The sequence below is a fragment of the Lissotriton helveticus genome, chromosome 10, assembly GCF_964261635.1.
Source record: "Lissotriton helveticus chromosome 10, aLisHel1.1, whole genome shotgun sequence".
Taxonomy (NCBI): domain Eukaryota; kingdom Metazoa; phylum Chordata; class Amphibia; order Caudata; family Salamandridae; genus Lissotriton; species Lissotriton helveticus.
Genome location: NC_136071.1, coordinates 981,195,733 through 981,212,904, shown reverse-complemented (window position 1 = coordinate 981,212,904; position 17,172 = coordinate 981,195,733). Strand labels below are relative to the sequence as shown.

General features: G+C 46.0%; 1 protein-coding gene across 1 annotated transcript in view; it reads right to left on the bottom strand.

Moving 5' to 3' along the window:
* VPS50 (VPS50 subunit of EARP/GARPII complex) overlaps positions 1 to 17,172 on the bottom strand; it is an 821,620-nt gene that overhangs the window by 501,207 nt on the left and 303,241 nt on the right. Inside the window, exon 13 of the mRNA XM_078663657.1 lies at positions 11,843 to 11,975. Coding sequence (XP_078519783.1) covers positions 11,843 to 11,975 — 133 coding nt within the window. The remainder of the gene's footprint in view (positions 1 to 11,842; positions 11,976 to 17,172) is intronic.

The following is a 17,172-nucleotide window of genomic DNA, read 5'->3' as shown; positions in this document are numbered from 1 at the left end:
CACTCACCTGCACTGCACTCACCTGCACTGCACTGCACTCACCTGCACTGCACTGCACTCACCTGCACTGCACTCACCTGCACTGCACTGCACTCACCTGCACTGCACTGCACTCACCTGCACTGCACTGCACATACCTGCACTGCACTACACTCTGCACTCTGCACTCACTACTCTGCACTCACTACTCACTACTCTGCACTCACTACTCTGCACTCACTACTCTGCACTCACTACTCACTACTCTGCACTCACTACTCACTACTCTGCACTCACTACTCTGCACTCACTACTCTGCACTCACTACTCTGCACTCACTACTCTGCACTCACCACTCTGCACTCACTACTCACTACTCTGCACTCACTACTCTGCACTCACTACTCTGCACTCTGCACTCACTACTCTGCACTCACTACTCTGCACTCTGCACTCACTACTCTGCACTCTGCACTCACTACTCTGCACTCACTACTCTGCACTCACTACTCTGCACTCACTACTCTGCACTCACTACTCTGCACTCACTACTCACTACTCTGCACTCACTACTCTGCGCACTCACTACTCTGCGCACTCACTACTCTGCACTCACTCCTCTGCACTCACTACTCTGCACTCACTACTCTGCACTCACTACTCTGCACTCACTACTCTGCACTCACTACTCTGCACTCTGCACTCACTACTCTGCACTCACTACTCTGCACTCACTACTCTGCACTCACTACTCTGCACTCACTACTCTGCACTCACTACTCTGCACTCACTAAACTCACTACTCTGCACTCACTACTCTGCACTCACCACTCTGCACTCACTACTCACCACTCTGCACTCACTACTCACTACTCTGCACTCACTACTCTGCACTCACTACTCACTACTCTGCACTCACTACTCTGCACTCACTACTCACTACTCTGCACTCACTACTCACTACTCTGCACTCACTACTCACTACTCTGCACTCACTACTCTGCACTCACTACTCACTACTCTGCACTCACTACTCTGCACTCACTACTCTGCACTCACTACTCTGCACTCACTACTCTGCACTCTGCACTCACTACTCTGCACTCACTACTCTGCACTCTGCACTCACTACTCTGCACTCACTACTCTGCACTCACTACTCTGCACTCACTACTCTGCACTCACTACTCTGCACTCTGCACTCACTACTCTGCACTCTGCACTCACTACTCTGTACTCTGCACTCACTACTCTGCACTCACTACTCACTACTCTGCACTCACTACTCACTACTCTGCACTCACTACTCTGCACTCACTACTCTGCACTCACTACTCTGCACTCACCACTCTGCACTCACTACTCACTACTCTGCACTCACTACTCTGCACTCACTACTCTGCACTCTGCACTCACTACTCTGCACTCACTACTCTGCACTCTGCACTCACTACTCTGCACTCTGCACTCACTACTCTGCACTCACTACTCACTACTCTGCACTCACTACTCTGCACTCACTACTCTGCACTCACTACTCACTACTCTGCACTCACTACTCACTACTCTGCACTCACTACTCTGCACTCACTACTCTGCACTCACTACTCTGCACTCACTACTCTGCACTCACCACTCTGCACTCACTACTCACTACTCTGCACTATTTACTCTGCACTCACTACTCTGCACTCTGCACTCACTACTCTGCACTCACTACTCTGCACTCTGCACTCACTACTCTGCACTCTGCACTCACTACTCTGCACTCACTACTCACTACTCTGCACTCACTACTCTGCACTCACTACTCTGCACTCACTACTCTGCACTCACTACTCACTACTCTGCACTCACTACTCTGCGCACTCACTACTCTGCGCACTCACTACTCTGCACTCACTCCTCTGCACACTCACTCTGCACTCACTACTCTGCCCACTCACTCTGCACTCACACTCTGCACCCACTACTCTGCACTCACTACTCTGCACTCACTACTCTGCACTCACTACTCTGCACTCACTACTCTGCACTCACTACTCTGCACTCACTACTCTGCACTCACTACTCTGCACTCACTACTCTGCACTCACTACTCTGCACTCACTACTCTGCACTCACTACTCTGCACTCACTACTCTGCACTCACTACTCTGCACTCTGCACACTCACTCTGCACTGTGCACACCACTGATAAAATGGAATCTTCCACCACACTTTCTAAAACCCTATAGTCCGAAGCATAATAGGCACAGAACCAAAAGAAGGGTAGACATTGCTTAAAATAATCGTATTGTATTTATGAGAAGCAAAAGCGAGACTGTGAAATGTGCTGAATATCAGTTTGTTACGAATCAACAGAGTGGGGTTAGAGAACCAAGAAATAGTAATTTAGAATCCGGGTTAGAATGAGTAGTAATCACAAGCTGAGGATCAACGGGCGCGAAACAGCGTGGTGGGCGCGCACGAGACACAGCGTGGGCGTGCACATCAGCTGAAGATCGCCGGAGAAGACACCGTCTGCCTGCTGCCATGACTGACCCGCTGCAGAGGGAAAGAGCCCGGTGAGTGGGGGTAGAGGGGGGGGCGGCAGAGAGGGAGTGGGCAGAGAGGGAGGGTGTGTGTGTGTATGTGTGTGCGTGCGTGTGTCTGTCTGTGTGTGTCTGGTGTGTGCCTGCCTGCCTGCCTGCCTGCCTTTGTGTGTGCGCGTCCACAGACCCTGGTCGGCTCGTGCACCGCTCTGTACTCCCTTGCGAGCTTACTCGGCGACAATAGTTCTCGTTACCGAGACCTAAAAAGGAGAAAAAGTGGTGTCTACCTTCACCGAAAGGAAGGGCAATTTATCAAACTGTAAAACCCCGAGAGTGGGAGAAGGGCGGGAGTGCAGACGTCGTTTCCCAGAATGCTGTAAAATCAAGCACAGCCATAAATACTTTGGCGCCATTGAAATTTAATTCAGTCTTAATCGAATTACGTCCAGTAGTGACAGCTTCCGTTCCAGAACACGAAGGACATAAAAAATCTAGACTGCGCACGTAAAGAGGAGCACGGTTGGCAATACAACACAATGGTAACTAAGATGGGGGCTGTGAAAGGGTAGTGGTTTATCGATAAGCACTGGGCTGATAGGTCAGCACAGAACACAACCATGTGGGCAGGTCACGACACACCTGACTGACATCCGCTGTAACAGAGTCACCCGAATATGGGGTCCATGGCCAGCTGCATATCTGATGGTCACTGATTTTCATTGGTAAAAGGCTTCTGCTCCTGTCCACCCCGCCTGTAGCACAGCGCCTCACTGTGAGGACCGAGGATGAGGTGTTAGGAATCGGAGAACAGGAAGCTCGCCAGCAAGAAAGTAGATGAGACACATTCTGGCTAATGAAGTGTCCGAGACCAATGGAATAGGAGGCAAAGAAACACTGAAGGCAACGCATCTCCAAAAACATCAAACAATAGGAACCGGTGCGTAACACGCTTCTAGCTGCACCCCTATAGTTGTACATAGCACTTACTACCCGTGCCGAGGCGCTGAGTTATGCGTGACATACTGAATAGCCCACACTACCTCTCAGAAGTCACCACACTTACATTTACTGTCACTACCTCCAAACTTATACAGAGCTCTGCAGTCTTTTAATATGGCTCGCGCTATTGCACCACGTGCATGCATGTGCTGCACATTCCAAAGTGAAGACTTATTTTTTTATACTTTTATCAGCATTATTTTGCCATTGCTGCCCGATTTGATGATCATGTGATGGGTGAGTTTGTCCTTACAAGCTACCTACAAGCTTAAGAAACTCTCCAACAAAGCTGATAATGCGAGCTACTGATAGATGAAAGCTTGCTGCGCCATCTAGCGGAAATAAAAGTAAGAGAAGCGGCCAAACTGCAACAGAATCGTATTATTGACATGATGTCACCAAAGTAAAACACTGCTGATGCAAAAACCAACACATTAATTACATCCCTCATTCCGGTAATGTATAATGTCATTATTTGATGCAGCTTTACCACAATACAGTAAAGTGAAATAAATTAACCATGAACGGATTTACACCACGACAGCAGCTACCAGCAAATTGACAAACGTTGCTCTTTCGAAGATAGATGTTGCACCCCTTTGCGACCGATATTTTTGCATTTGGGATGCATCTTCCCAAATGCAAAAATCGCAATTTAAGAAATCGCAAAATTGCGTTTACTTAAATTGCTATTGCATTTAAGGAATCTCAAATTGAGATCCCTTTAATTCAATGCATTAAAGTAAAAAAAAATTGCGATTTCGCTAATAGGGGGCGCAAATTACCATGAAGTTGAACTTCATGGTAATTTGCAAAAACTTTGAAATTCCATTTTACACACAGACATGCCCTTAGGGCATGTGTGTGTGCAAGATGTACCCATATGCAGATTTCAGGGGTGCAACAGGGTGTCCTTTTGACACCCTGGCACCCTTGAAATTGCAATCTCAATTTGCGATTCTCTAATTGAGAATCGCACATTGAGATTGTCTTCCCATTCATTCCTATGGGCCTCTAGGCCCATAGGAATACATGGGGAGGTATTCCTTAATTGCGACTCGCAATTTGCGAGTTGCAATTAAGGAATTTTAAGAAATCACTAACTTTTAATCGAGTTCTTCATGCAAGCCATTTTGCTATTCCTTATTAGCGAATCCTTATTTTTCGCTAATAAGGAATCACAAAATGGATGCTTCATGCATCTGGGGGCTAGTCTCAATATGGTTCATATGGCGGCCATCTTCAAGGTATGACCTATTTAGACAAAAACCATGGGCGCCATCTTAGCCTGATCTTGTTAGAAAACCATGGGTGCCATCTTAGCCTGATCTAGTTTGGTATAGACCTCAACCACTTAGGGCAGTCCTGGTGAGATAACCCTTGTTTATATGATTTGATGTTGTATGATTTATTCCTAATACTGATAAGGGTGTAAACTTATCGATTATGATTCTCAAGAAAAAAAGCGTTTGTGCTCGTGATTGTAGTAAAAGTGGCTTAAAGGAACCAACTGGGTCTCATAGTCAGGAACCATGTTAACGAAATCCACTAAAAAAGATATATCGACAGGCAAACCCTCAGGAGTCCTATCATTTATGGTGAAAACTGCAACTAGGTTGCTCAGTCGCACTTGAGGGGAGAGTGCGTCAGTCATAATAGCAAGGGGAGTATATAATTATAGAGGTGTCTGTGTGTTCTCAAGTTCTCAAGTCAACAGTCCCCTTTGGTGGCAAATGTGTAGAAATGAATCTAGTCAAGCTGACCCATAAACATCATATTCTCAACACACTCCACGGCATTTCCTCATTGAGCCCTTGAGTTTGGGAAGAAAGTCAATGAACCCATCTCTGCTCTTTTAACAAGAGTGCTTCCTTTTTTATTTTGGTGAACGCCTCAAGGACTACCTATCTTAGTGAATCAGGTGAATGTTGGAATTGGAGGAAGTGTGTACACATCTTAGTGTTCGACTTATGACAGCGAAAATTGCTGGGTATTGGTGGTCTTGCTTTTTTGCCCTTATCACACCTAGCGATAATGCATAGTTTGGAATGTACTGTAATATAACACAATAGCACAGGGTAGCTTGGTTGTTATGATGCTCTTCGGTCTGGGAAACAGATGCAATTCAGAGTTATGCTATGTATGAAATGAAAGATCATGAATGCTTATTTGTGGCTGGCTCATGCAGGATAGGTTTACAATTAGTAGGTGAGCCCCAGGTCAGTGTTACATTTTGGCAGTGAAACATGTCTAGGATATGCCAAGTTCTTATTAGCGAATGTATTCTAGTGTATTGTAGTGTAGGAAGGTGCCCCTTTTTGCCTGACATCTGATGCAAGCGGACTTGATGTGCCCTGGGCCCCTGCCCGTCAGGATCCCAGGGCCCGCATTCTTTCCCTAAACTGTACCTTTGTACCCACAGCTGGCACATCTCTGGCCAAAGGAAAGACCATTGTAAAATGTACAATGGGTACCAACTACACTGTGACCAGAGAAAGCCTCTTAGGGCTGCAGCATCTATTGTGTCACCCTTAGAGGCCTGGTACTTTAACAACCACACACTGCCATTGCAGGCAGCGTGTTTTGATGCAGAGAAAAGTTAAGAGTCGACATGGCACACATCCCTTTGTAATAGAAATAAGTTTAGTAATGCACTCAAGGTAGACCGAGTTAAATGCTCTAAGTTATGAATTTCTTAAAAGTCTTAAAACAAACTTCATGCACACACAGCGAGCAGGGCTCGACCCTGGCCCCTGAAAGTACATACTCAAGAAATCAGAACGAATGTTCTACATGCTCTGTGTGCGCTGTGTGCCAAAAAGCTGCAATGTAATCAATGCAAACTAGTTTAATACCAATATACACACACAACATCGAGAAATATATTTTTGAAACAATGAATAAGGAACAAAATAGAATTTTCGTCCAGAATTCTGTATTTCTTTAATTCACAATATCTTTCACAAATATTGAGAAGTCACATTCATGGCATCCAGAAGAAAATGTAATGCATCTTGTTGTCCTTCCTTATAAAAAAACAAAACCTAATGCATTTCGGGTCAAAAGACCCTTCTTCTGGTGTCACTGTGATCAAAAAAATAAAATGATTCTATAAACTCCTTGTTTTTTGTCAAGATCATTATGCGACTCATCAAGTGGAAATAATAAACCAGAGAAAGCTTGTGGATTATTACCCAATAGAGATAAAAAATGAATGGAAAATGAAGAGCAAAGAAAGAGAAAGTGAGATGGTGGAAGCAACTGTGCTAGACTGATGGCAGACTGAACGATTTGAACATGCTCGTTCAAAGGACTGCTTTTACTAGCATGCACCAAACAACCGGCTGGTGAACATCCCTGTGTGCGATGCCTACAACCCACTGCATGAGGACTAGGTAAGACACCCCTCTAGAGGGTGCACTAGTCCTCAGGTGAAGATACAGATGCATGAGCACTGTAACCCTACAGTGCCCAAGTCTTTTCTTAGACATTGTAAGTGTAGTAACGCCATGAAGAGTATATGGTCTGGGAGGTGGTCATTACGAACTCCCCAGCTCCATAATGGCTTCACTAAAATTTGGGAAGATTGTTAGCAAACTTCTCAGCACATTAAACCCACACAGATGCCAGTGTGGGATTTAATGTAAAATGCACTCAGAATAACCAGCCCTGGTGTGGTTCCTGAATGGCTGCCCGCCATTTGTCACTACCAGACAGGATTCTGGACCAACGGCTAGAGAGCCTACACTCTATGGGTCCCGAGACAAAGCCCATCCTGGACAGAGGTGTTATGCCTCCTCCCCCAGGATGGGCTGGGTCCACAAGGGGGAAGCTTCAAAGGCCTGCCGCCGTTGGAAGCTGTCTCTGCCTTTTGCTGTCCCCAGCAACTATCTCCCAAGTGTTCTGCCCCCCACTTTGGGTGGGAGAATCAGCAGGAAAACCAAGCTAGGAAGAGAGGTATGCCCACCTTTGCCAACACTACCCCCTCAGGTGGGGGAGGGGAGGTGAAGCACTTATCTCAGTCCCCTCCTTTTTGAAGTAGAGGGGACTCGGACAATTAGGGTGAGGCTCATGACCTCTCCCACTGGAGGGTGGCATAATAAGGGGTATACCCCCCCCAAGAGAGTGACCCATGGGCCCGACCTGCACACTACTTTAAATGCCCCATAATCTAGTATTTAGGGGCAACCCTGAACCTTGTCTCCTCAGATTTGAGGAAGAAAGTAGAAGGACCGAAGAGTCATGCTTATCCAGGAAGAAGAGGACACCTACTGCTTTGGCCCCAGCCCTAGAAGCCTGTCCTAACTCTAATCTGCCTACAGGGAAGACACCTGCTTGTCCAGCAGCCAGCAGTCCACCAGAGCACAGAGGACCCGCCCTGCACTAAACTTACAGACTCTGTCCCCCATGAGCACCAGACTTGCTCAAGCAAAGACTTCAACACCAGAATCCGGATTCAGGTGACTCCGCGATCCTGCACCACTCTGCACCCGACACCCATGGCCCGAGTTAGACTGGTCCAACACCACAGGGTCTCCCAGCGATCCTGACCTGTGATCCCCGACCTCTCTCAAGCCTCAAGATGACACCTGCAACCTCAACCTGAAAGGTCCTCCTGACCACGACCGGAGCTGGTAAGAAAACCAGAAGACACCCCTTCACCCGACACCCCACAGCCTTGGGTGGTCCAACTGACTGTGTCGAGGCTTCCTCCAAGAACCCAACTGACCTCTCCAGCTGGTGGTCACCTTCAAGAAGTCTCCCTGCCAGATCCTGCAGCAACTTTGCCGAATCAAAGGTCTCCATTGAGAATCACAGGGTCCCAGACGTCTTCTTGGCACCCTGCTCCCGGCCGCCCGCATGCCGCTGGTGGTGCAGCTCCTCTGATGATTGTTGGCCCCTCAAGTGCTGACCTTAACCCCAGGAGCTTTGCTTCCACACCCAAGTGGCCTGCTCACCAGCAGTCGCTAACCCAGGGCCACCTTTGCTCCACTGACTAACATTGGGCTCCTGCACTCTGCACCCGGCTGCCCCACTGCCACTGGTGGTGCAATTTAAGTGCCCAGCTAGAATCTTGGTCCTAACCACCAAAACTCCCACTCTTAAGTTGTGTATTTACCTGAGAAACAGCTAACAATTTTTCCCATAGGAACGCATGTTATGAGATTTTGGGACTGAAAATGTTCTCTGTTGAACTGATGTTTGTACGAAAAAAAAATAACTGCTTGAACTTAAGAATTCTTGTACTTACCCGTCAGTGACCAATCCTAGTGTATGGTATCTTGGCATAGCACCACAAGTTACTCAAAGTAGCTAAAAAGTAATCCAAGAGTAAAGAAAAGTAATTTCTATGTAATTGAAACTGTTTCGAAAGCATATACAAACCTGCAACAATTGCACATTCAACTCTATTTCCTTGAAAAGTCTTGCATTTGAGAGTATATTTTACTTACCTGTGCCAAGTCCTGCTTGGTTCTAAAATAAAACATAAGTACACCTCTTTATTCTATGTCCGGACCGGAGGCTTCAGATTATGCATTACTTTCTCCATGTTATTGCTCAGCAGCCCAACAACAAACAATCTATTAGGATACAAACAAGACTACAAATCCCATGAGTCTTTTGTTTGTGAACTGTTTAACCAAATGAACCACAGAGTCCAACATATAAAACATCCATCCAGGAAAAACACTTCCTCTTTCTTCGCAGCTCAGCAGCCAGATAAGTGCTTTTCATTGATGAATGTTTATATTATGCTAATAATGTCTAATAATGTTTAATATTGTTGATAATGTTTAAGGTTACTTCCGAGCGAATTGATAGCTCCCAAGAGCCTCTCCCGGTTTCTTGCATGGGTACTCCAATTCAGGGCCTCAGTTCGCTACGTTGGTGGCGCAGAGGGTTAAGGCCTCTAGGGCTCTGACGCGATAGCAGTGTCTCTGGATTTTGAGCATGTCCACTGCGCATAGATAATTGCCCATGGTCGTTAAGGGCATATTTTCTTGCTGAGGCCTTTGTTCGTCACTGAAGACACGCAGGGGCAGAGTGCATCTTCCCTGGGCCGAGTCGCTGCTCATTATGGCCTAGGGCACCCTCGGAAGGGATTTGCTGCCATTTTGTGACTAGTGCGTGCAGATCACACTCCTCGGTGTCGTGTCACCTTGTAGCGAGCATCATGTCCCACAGTGAGTTTTTTTCGTGCTCCTGACAAGCAGTTTCCTGCGGAGCAGTTATCCCGTCAGCCCAGTATAATTAGAGGGTGCGTGTGGTACAAGTGAATCCCTGCCACATTATTGATACCAGAGCCTGTGTTCAGTATTAACAGGTAGTGTTTTCCTGCTGGGCACTTGGGAATGTATTCCTCTACAGCACCCACCTACACAGTATAATGATAACTTGCCTGATCTCCATGGCAGGCTGGGGGCAAGAATATTGGGGGGGAGGAGGGGTGGGGGGGGGGGGGGGGGAGGACCAGCCTCTCCTTTCTATCCACATGGAGCTTGTTGACGCAATTGACGTCTCTCTCCAGAAAGCTATTTCTGCAGGCCTCACAACCCCTGAGGAGGCAAATCATTCAACTGACGGCCCGGCGTACTGCTACACCCCCGCAAGGGGAAGAAGGGGACAGAACCCAGTGAGGACACTCAGGGTTCCCGCAAAGGTAAACGAAAGGCAAAATCTAACCTTACAGCCGGGGCCAGCACCCCCTAGGAGGATGCGTTTGAAAGATTGCGCAATGCCCTGTAAAGAGAGCGTGAAATCCTGCAGGAATCAAATTCCCTACCTGGACCTACCCCCCATGATGATGATGATGATGATGATGATACCTACTCTCTGCAGGAGATAGATGATAATACCGGGGAAGATTTCAAAAATCAGGATGAGGACTCTGGTGAGGAACCAGGCCCGAGTAGACCTTGGCGACCGGAGGGCGGCGCCATGCCTCCCAGTCTGGAGGACCAGGGGGCAGATACTCACGACACAGGGGACTGCCAGGATCTTTTGGATCCTGATGAAATCTATCATCCCCGCTCTGCCAACTGGGTTCCCGCCACAAAGGTGGCGAAGTACGTGACTTCAGGTATTCAGGAGCCAATGGACAAAGAGGCCAGGGGATGCCTAACGGCGGAGTGCCCACGACCGTCTAAAACCGGCAAAGTGGCTTGCACTCCAGATATAGACGGCAAAATAGCACCCTTTGTCGCCAAGTTCATCAAGGATACGAAGAAAGGTTTGGATAGGTCCTGGAGGTCGTCCCAGGACAAGGTCTTAGATATTCTAGGAACTGTCATGAAAATTCTTCACATGGCAGAAGCGGATCTGGAATCAGGCGTGATAATTGATCCAGTCATTTTCTCCGGCTGGGCTCAATGCGTAGTATGCCTCCTGGGGAACGCAAATTGTGCATTATCGACGGAGTGACGCTGTTCTCTATTAATAAAAATAGATCCCAAATTGGGAGAAGTGGCCACCAAGGAGGCCGGTCCAGTGGCAAACGGAGGATTGTTTGGAGATCCGTTTATTAAGGAGCTCACAAAGTTTGTGATAACCTTTTCATCCCTGGATAAAACTCATCACGGTTGGTGCCATTCTGTGGATTATTGCCTGTCATGACTTCGCAATAGCCCCAGGTGGAGCTATTTGTTTGCTACAAGTTCCATTTGTGAAATAACTGTTCAAAAGTCATATTTTACTACCTGATTGCTGGATTGTCTTTTTGGTCTTGTTTGGTTTAAATAAAGATACCTTATTTTTCTAAACTGGTGTGGTGTCACTTTGTGATGTTTTCACTGTGTTACGTTGTGTCTTGAGTACAAATAATTTACACATTTCCTTTGGGATAAGCCTGCCTGCTCGTGCCAAGGTACCAAGGAGGTGAGCAGCGGGTTATTTAAAGTGTGTATCCCCCCCGTTACCCTGACTAGAAGCAATTGTCCCTAATTGGAATTTTTTTTAGAGACCCCCATGCAAGAGCTGCTTGAAGATTTTTTTAGGTCCAGTCTGGCTCCTGGGAATAGTCAAAATGTGAGGAGTATTTTGTTAGAAGCATTAATCAGAAAAGAGGACTCTGCAACCCGTGCTAATTAAAAATGAAAAGACCACTTTTAGTTTACAATGGTGAAGCAATAAACAGCAACTACTTTTTGTCTTGTATACATAATTATGCCTCCAAGTATTGTATATCTTTTGTATAACCATTTCTCCCCATACAAGCAGATGTGGAACCAGGTAGCCCAGCTATAAACACTTACTCCTTCTACGTGAGTTGACATTACAATGGAATGCAAAAGCATAAACATTTAAAGGACACACTTGATCGGTTCTCTGACCTGAAACTGGAGTGGTTTCTCCGCTGTCATGCTTTTCATGCCACTCCATGGTTCTATAATAACTAAGCATAACCTCCCACAGAGCTTTGCACAAGTCGCCGAGGCATGGAATGTAGCTATCTGATGTAATATGCTGCAGAAAGAAAAAACAGCAAATTAAATCAATGCATAGAGCTTGGATATCAAAGTTTTATGAACATATATTAAAGGGGCATTTTCTTTCGTAGATTAGTTACTACCCGTGAACAATAACTCCCTTTCACAGTGATGTCGCTCTTTGTGCATGGGCTGCCTTTAGTGACCTACTTATTAAAGCGTGCACATTAGAAAATGCTGCTTGTCTTGTTAAATCAAGGTGATTTTGGAGCATAAACAATGCACCCATTTCATTAATCTTATGGCTCACCCACTTTACAGCTCCTTTGTGATTCTCTTATCAGTTATGAATATTAAAAGTCGCCTGAAAGTACCATTCAGACTGCAGTGGAAAAATCCATGATAGATGTTACAAAATTTCCCAGTGATAGTATGAAGAATCCGTTTCTCATGTCTGGCTTCTTATACATGATAAATTGTAACAACAGATTATTAAGCTAAAATTGTCAGATGAAAGTGACACCTACAATAAAATGAGGGATGCACAGGGGGAAAAATATCTAAGAACGGGTTGATTGAACTGCACATCAGCTCTATAGCTAGCATGTAAAGAGCTATGTTTACAGAATGCATACAGTAAGATATCTGGCTTTGGTACAGACGAGGATATATTTTCCAGAAAGCCACTAAGGTCAGTGGATGTTTAAATGATGCAAGAGATTCGACACCACTGATGTGAAAGGTGGCTGCACACCCACAGGACGCCAAAAATTCTGAGATTAAGTTAAACTTGTTTCCGGGGAGTATTCCCTGTCTCTCCCTTTGTGACTTGGGTCAGACAGCAAGGCTTCCCTCTGAGAAATGCATATGCTTCATGTACGAGAAACAAGCAAAATGATACAAAGTAAAAAAATGAAGAACCACGAAGGCCCTAGATAGGTTATTTGAATAAATAAGTATATATATATATCTATATCTATATCTATATATATATATATCTATATATAGATATATATATCTATATATATATATATATATATATATATATATATATAGATATATATATCTATATATAGATATATATATATATAGTAACATGCTACAGAAAAGGATCAACATTTGAGGCATCCATGCACAAGATACCTTATCTTCGGTAACACTCTTTCTGGTGGATATTCCATCTAATTGCAGATTCATCACCTTTTGAATTCCCCTAGATCCCAGGCATTATCTTGGAACTTTTCCCATCAATTTCTCTTGCATGCCAACAGAAGGAGCTGTTGGACTCTGCAGCAGCCTTGTCCCACCTCCAGAAGCAGCAGCTTGGCGGTGCATATAGGCATCACCATTGCACACAGACATCAGTTGACCATGAAGCCTTCCATGCCATCAGACACCAAGCGTCACTCACAAACTGAAAATGGTAACAGTGTGCACATTCTAAAATGAAACCTTAATAACACCTAGAAGTCCATTCCACTTTGTGGAGAAGGGCAGGCAATGAGGAATCTACAATTACACCACAAAGAGCATGACCAAGGGTAAGTAACTTCTGATGGGTGATACTAAATGCAGACTCTTCACTCTTTGAACACATAACTAAAGCAGTCCCTTCAAAAAGGTGGAGGGTCTAAGACGTGGACTTCACACAAGAAACTCTTGCAGGACCGAGCAGGCAAAATGGCACTCTCCGTAGACCTGCTAGTAAAGGCAGTAATGCCTAGCTAAAACGTGGAGGGTACACCCATGTAGCTCCTGACAGATGTTCAGCACCACAAAGTCTGTGGACAGGCTGCAGTAACTGCCTCAGCTCAACTAGAAAGAGCCCAAAGCCATCTGGAGCCTTCTTTTAGCCAGGGCATAGCACCTTTTTGGACAGCGTGTGATTCATTTAGGCAAGGGACAGTTCTAGACTGCTTTTCCCTTGTTAGCACCAGAAAACTCCGCAAAAAGTTGGTCATGTACTTGGTGCTCCTTACTTCAGTCAGTATAAAAGTTAAGGACTGAAGGGCGAAAAAGTTCCGCCTCCTTAGAGGGATGTTAGTGATAAGAAAGCAGGGAGTATGATGGACAGCCCCATGTGAAGGCTGATGGCACCTAGCGCTGACAGGGGAGCTCTGCACCCGAAAGGACACATGATGGAAGCATTACCGGTACTGGAAGAGAAGAGGCTGGAGCAGCACATTGTCCATAAGAGCCTCAGCACTGTCTCAGTGAGCCGTGACCAAGGGATGAAAGGCTTGCTGGGCTGCTGGGTGAGGTTGGCGAAATTGAAAACCTCTGCCGTAGCTATGGAAAGGATAAACTAATGGTGAACTTGCCTAGCAAGAGCAGAACGGTCTAAGGAACATGCTGTGGCTCTGCTATCCGTAAAGCATTCTACAGCTGAGCCTGCTTTTTTCCAAAATGGCAAGAGCCAACAAATGGTGTGTGCATTTAGTGATGGACATCCCCTGAGACTCCAGCTGACCTCACCCAAGCGTGGTGCTAAAAGGCTACAAGAGTGGCCACTGCTTGCCTTAAGCAGTCAGTGGTGTCTACATCAGAGCAAATGACAAATTTTGCAGCATGTTGGCAGTCTTGAATAGCCTAGGTAAGGGATGCCTGAAGGTCATCCGGAACAGCCGGTAAAACCTGTCCCTCAGAATCCCAAAGGGCATGAGAATAGTGCCTCAACAGACAACTGGTATTCACAGATGTGATGGGCAGGAATAGGTCTGTTTCCCAAATGTCTCAATGGGTTTACATTTGCTATCAGGCAGAGTGATGGGGAAAGCATTAGGATTAATTTCGCTGGTGAACGCCTGTACCACCAGACTCTCTGGCATCAGGTGTTCCATGCAGGACAACAGCAATGCGTAACCTGCTTTTTAACCAGCAGACCTGAACAAGGGTTCGTCCAAGTGCCCAAAAGAGTATCCATTAGGGCTTCATCAAAAGGCAATAATGCTCTCTGGGGGCCTGTCGAGGTTAAAGTACTGTCAAAACAATGGTCTTGACCTCTTCAGTAGGTAGATTTAAGTTGTGAACTTCTGCCGCCCTCTGCATAACAATGGTAAAAGAGGCACTCTCCTTTGTGGCCTGATCAGGAAGGGATACAAGCCAGTATCTGGGGCACTATCCGAACCACAGGCATCCTGAAGCTCTTCATACCAGTTTTCCTCAACATACTGGGGAATGTAGTCATCCCTATCAAAGTACTTATTATTGTCAGAGTCTGTGCTGGAAACATAATGTAAAGTCTGTGCTGCGCCCTCGCATGTGTAAGGGCAAAGTATCTGAATGTGAAGGGTTACCTAAAATGTGCATACTGGTCCGAGCCAGGCAAGGCCTCAGATGAGATCTTGGTGGAATCTGCTTGGAATCTGATAGCACTGTAAACTGTGCATCCTCCTCCGTCAATGCGAAAGGAACCGATGCAGGGGATGGTTTCGGAACAGCAGTCAGCATTGGCGCCAGTGCTGAACAAGGTGCAGGTGCAAGTGGCACAAATGGCACCAAGGGCAACTGGAGGCCCCTGCCATTCCGCAGGGGCCAAAAGGTGTGCCAGGGGGAGCCAAAAATGTGCAGAAAATAAACAGTATGGCCTCTCAGAAGGCCTCTACTTGCTGCCACATCGCTGAAGGACCTGGAAGCTCAAGCAGTGCGGGGAACAACATTGAAATCAGCTCTGATGGAGATCAAGAGTGAGACTAGGAGGCATGCCGATGCCCTCATTGGAGTCTGAGAGTGGCAGGAAGAAGCAGATTCCCACTTTGATGTTTTGTAGACTTACCGAAGGTTTTGACCATGATGATGATTTGCTATGGGAACAACTTAGAGAGTAAGAATGGGGCCTTCATGTTTTATGTCGACTGGTCACGGCGTAGAATATTCTCATGCTTGGCGACCGAGTTTGGCCTTATGGTTACATATGGCATTCAGGTTCATCTGAACGCTGTCGTTGCAGTCCTTAGGATCGTGATTCGAGCCAAAGTACCACAAACGGACTTCAGGAGGGTCCGTCACAGGCATTTGAGACAGTCCCGAAACAGTTTAAACGTTGTTGTTTTAGGGAGGGGCATTTCCCTTGCACACTAAAATATTTTAGAAAGAAGAGTCAGTCAAAAGATCAAGAAGAAGCTTCGGATCCACGTCTGGAGGCACAGAAAGAAAAGAAATGACATCAGAAGGAAAGGGTGGCGCGTATATGCCTTACATTTGTTACTTCCAAGAGGAATGGCTTTGGTGCGGAGCCACAAAACACCATCTAACGGCATGCAGAAGAAATGCTTTCAGGATTCAATCTGACACCTGGGGACTATTCACAACATGAGGAATCAACAGTTAGGAGCATCCATTAGAAAGGCAATTTGAAAAATGCTGTTTCTCACCTTACTTTAACATGAGTTGAAATACGATTTCCCCTATCCGTCTTGAAAACCTTGACTGGTGTTTTAAATATTAGGACTGTGAGAAGAGCCCACGACAGCCTCAGATTTGTGTAATACTCAAACAAAGTCTTGTACAATCACTAGTTCCTGTGGGTTATCAGGATCATACTGGACCCACCTCAATGCTAGCAGAGACAGTGCTGTGCAAAGCGAAATGCAAATGCAAGGCATCTCTGGTAGGTACGCTCTCTGATGCCTACTTACCCTATTTTCTCTGGCCTGTAAAAAAGGGGCGACAATGCCACATGCCTCACTTCCAGTTGTGCTGACGGTGATATGGCCATGTGCCGCCCACCTACCTGGGTGGCAGATGGTAGAATCAAGAAGTATGGGTAGAGTTAGAGTTAGAGTTGTGGTTTAACAGGACATGAGTAACCTATTGCCTGCGTCCCTTAGGGGAAGGCAATGTTCTCCTAAGTGACACGGTGTGTGGCTTTGCAGTGCAGCAAGTATGTGGAGCTGCACAGCACTGTAACTTTCCAAGCATGATAGGAACCCACTACCGTACTTGTGACAATCTCAACAGTTCAGGCCTGGTCAGCATGATTAATTTCAGTGGTGCTCATGTCCCTGGTAACCTGCCAATAGATTAGTCCTGAAAAATCCCTTAAAACCGCATTCTCTCTCAGGATTGACAGCTAGGGATAGTGATGAAACAATGTGACACAAAGAAAGAATTTTTCCAGTCTCATGGGATGATGAACCAGAAAAGACAACAGGAGCTGTCAGAGGTCTCCACTCCGGAAGCAGAGATGACTAGAGATGACAGAATCCAGCTCAGGTCTATAAATGTAATGTATA